The following is a 2,558-nucleotide window of genomic DNA, read 5'->3' as shown; positions in this document are numbered from 1 at the left end:
GAGTGAAACTCCGTCTCCAAAAAAAAAAAAAAAAAAAACAAAAAAAAAAAAAAAAAAAAAAAAAAAAGGAGAAGGAGAAAAAAGAAAAAAAAAAATACCGTCACCCCCCCCCCCCCCCCCCAGGGAGAGGCACTAATTGTGCGTTTTGGGAAAGTTTCCTAGTGATCTTGCCACTGCACCCCAGCCTGGGCAACAGAACAAGACCCCGTCTTTTAAAGAAAAAAGAAAATACACACACACACAGACACACAGACACACACACACACACACACACACACACACACACACACACGGAGAAGCACTAATTGTGCCGTTTGGAAAAGTTTCTTAGTGACACTGCCACAGCCCACTTTCAAAGCATTATGCTGGCCGGGCACGGTGGCTCACGCCTGTAATCCCAGCACTTTGGGAGGCCAAGGTGGGCAGATCACAAGGTCAGGAGTTCGAAACCAGCCTGGCCAATATGGTAAAACCCCAACTCTACTAAAAATACAAAAATTAGCTGGGTGTGGTGGCACATGCCTGTAATCCCAGCTACTCAGGAGGCTGAGGCAGGAGAATCGCTTGAAACTTGAAGGTGAAGGTAACAGCCGAGATCGTGGCACTGCACTCCAACCTGGGCAAAACAGCTAGACTCCATCTCAAAAAAAAAAAAAAAGGCATTATGCCTAGGTTTATGACTTAAAATATTATTATAGTTTTCCAGAAGTACACTTTAAAATACTTTTGTGTGTGTGTGTGTGTGTGTGTGTGTTTTGAGACAGAGTCTTGTTCTGTCACCCAGGCTGGAGTGCGGTAGCAAGATCTCAGCTCACTGCAACCTCCGCCTCCTGGGTTCAAGCGATTCTCCTGCCTCAGCCTCCTGAGTAGCCGGGATTACAGGTGCCTGCCACCACGCCCTGCTAATTTTTGTATTTTTAGTAGAGACAAGATTTCACCATATTGGTCAGGCTGGTCTTGAACTCCTGACCTCATGATCCACCTGCCTTAGCCTCCCAGCTGGGATTACAGGTGTGAGCCACTGTGCCCAACCTAAGATACTTTGTTTTTAAACTGAAACATTACATTGGTGTCATGAGCTGACATTCCCAGCCACTGACTGGAAGATTTGGGTCAACCCAGAGAACAGGCTTGGCTTAAGGGAGTTCTAATGTTGGTGGCCTTTGGGTAAAAGTATATGTCTATGTTTGTATGTAGGATTCAGAGGGGATTTTCTTTAATGTTAAAAACTCTGGTTTCCAGCTGGGCGTGATGGCTCATGCTTGTAATCCCAACACTTTGAGAGGCCAAGGCAGGTGGATCACTTGAGGCCAGGAGTTCAAGACCAGCCTGGCCAACATGGCGAAACCCTGTCCCTACTAAAAATGCAAAAAAAATTAACTGGACATGGCAGCAGGCACCTATAACCCCAACTACTTGGGAGGCCGAGGCAGGAGAATCACTTGAACCCGGGAGGCAGAGGTTGCAGTGATCAGAGATCGAGCCATTTCACTCCAGCCTGTGTGACAAGGGCAAAACTTCATCTCAAAAAAAAATTCTAGTTTCCTCCGTATTTGCTTTCCTTCTTCCCCTGCCCTCCCTCAGCCAACGCACATGTAATAAATTTTATTTGCCAATAGGTCAAGGAGGTTAAGAAGACTTCATCGGGCTTGGAAGTCAGCCTGGTTACTGCAGTTCCTGGTAGGCCACCCATCATGACCACGATTTCAGATGTTGACTGCCTGCTCTGGGCCATTGGGCGGGACCCAAATTCCAAGGGCCTGAGTTTAAACAAACTGGTAAGCTGGCTTGGTCTGCCCAAAACATTCTTGAATCTACTAGGAGTCTTAAGGTTTTATTCTCCCCCTACACACCCAAAACTTGGGTGGATTCTGTTGGATTCCTGTCTCTTTGTTCCATGCATCCAGTTTGTGATCAAATTTCATTACTGTTTCCTTTGAAATTAAAAAAAAAGTTTCCTTATCCGTTCTTTTCTAGTTTTTTTTTGTTTTTTGTTTTTGTTTTTGTTTTCGAGACAAGGTCTTCCTCTGTTACCCGAGTGTTGTGATCATAGCTCACTGCACTCTCAACTCACTGGGCTCAAGTGGTCCTCCCACCTCAGCCTCTGGAGTAGGTGGGACTACATGTGTGCCACAACACCCAGCTAATTTTTTAGTTTTATTTTTGTGCAGATGAGGTTTCACCATGTTGCCCGCCCAGGCTGGTCTCCTCAGCTCAAGCCTTTCACCTGTCTCAGCCTCCCAAAGTGCTGGGACTGTAGGCATGTGCCACCACGCCTGACCATTTTCTTCTCTGTTTTCTTTTTTTTTGAGACAGATTCTCGCTCCGTCACCAGGCACCAGGCTGGAGTGCAGTGGCACGATCTCGGCTCACTATAACCTTTGCCTCTCGGGTTCAAGCAATTCTCTTGCCTCAGCCTCCCAGGTAGCTGGGATCATAGGCGTATGCCACCACACCCAGCTAATTTTTTTGTATTTTTAGTAGAGATGGGGTTTCACCATGTTGGCCAGGATGGTCTTGATCTCTTGACCTTGTGATCCACCCGCCTCAGCCTCCCA

General features: G+C 46.6%; 1 protein-coding gene across 1 annotated transcript in view; it reads left to right on the top strand.

Moving 5' to 3' along the window:
* GSR (glutathione-disulfide reductase) overlaps positions 1–2,558 on the top strand; it is a 58,035-nt gene that overhangs the window by 43,506 nt on the left and 11,971 nt on the right. Inside the window, exon 9 of the mRNA XM_017535958.2 lies at positions 1,620–1,778. Within this exon, the coding sequence (XP_017391447.1) occupies positions 1,620–1,778 (159 nt within the window). The remainder of the gene's footprint in view (positions 1–1,619; positions 1,779–2,558) is intronic.

This window comes from Cebus imitator, unplaced genomic scaffold (assembly GCF_001604975.1).
Source record: "Cebus imitator isolate Cc_AM_T3 unplaced genomic scaffold, Cebus_imitator-1.0 Scaffold5, whole genome shotgun sequence".
Classification (NCBI taxonomy): Eukaryota; Metazoa; Chordata; class Mammalia; order Primates; family Cebidae; genus Cebus; species Cebus imitator.
This window is presented reverse-complemented; position numbering and strand designations above follow the sequence as displayed.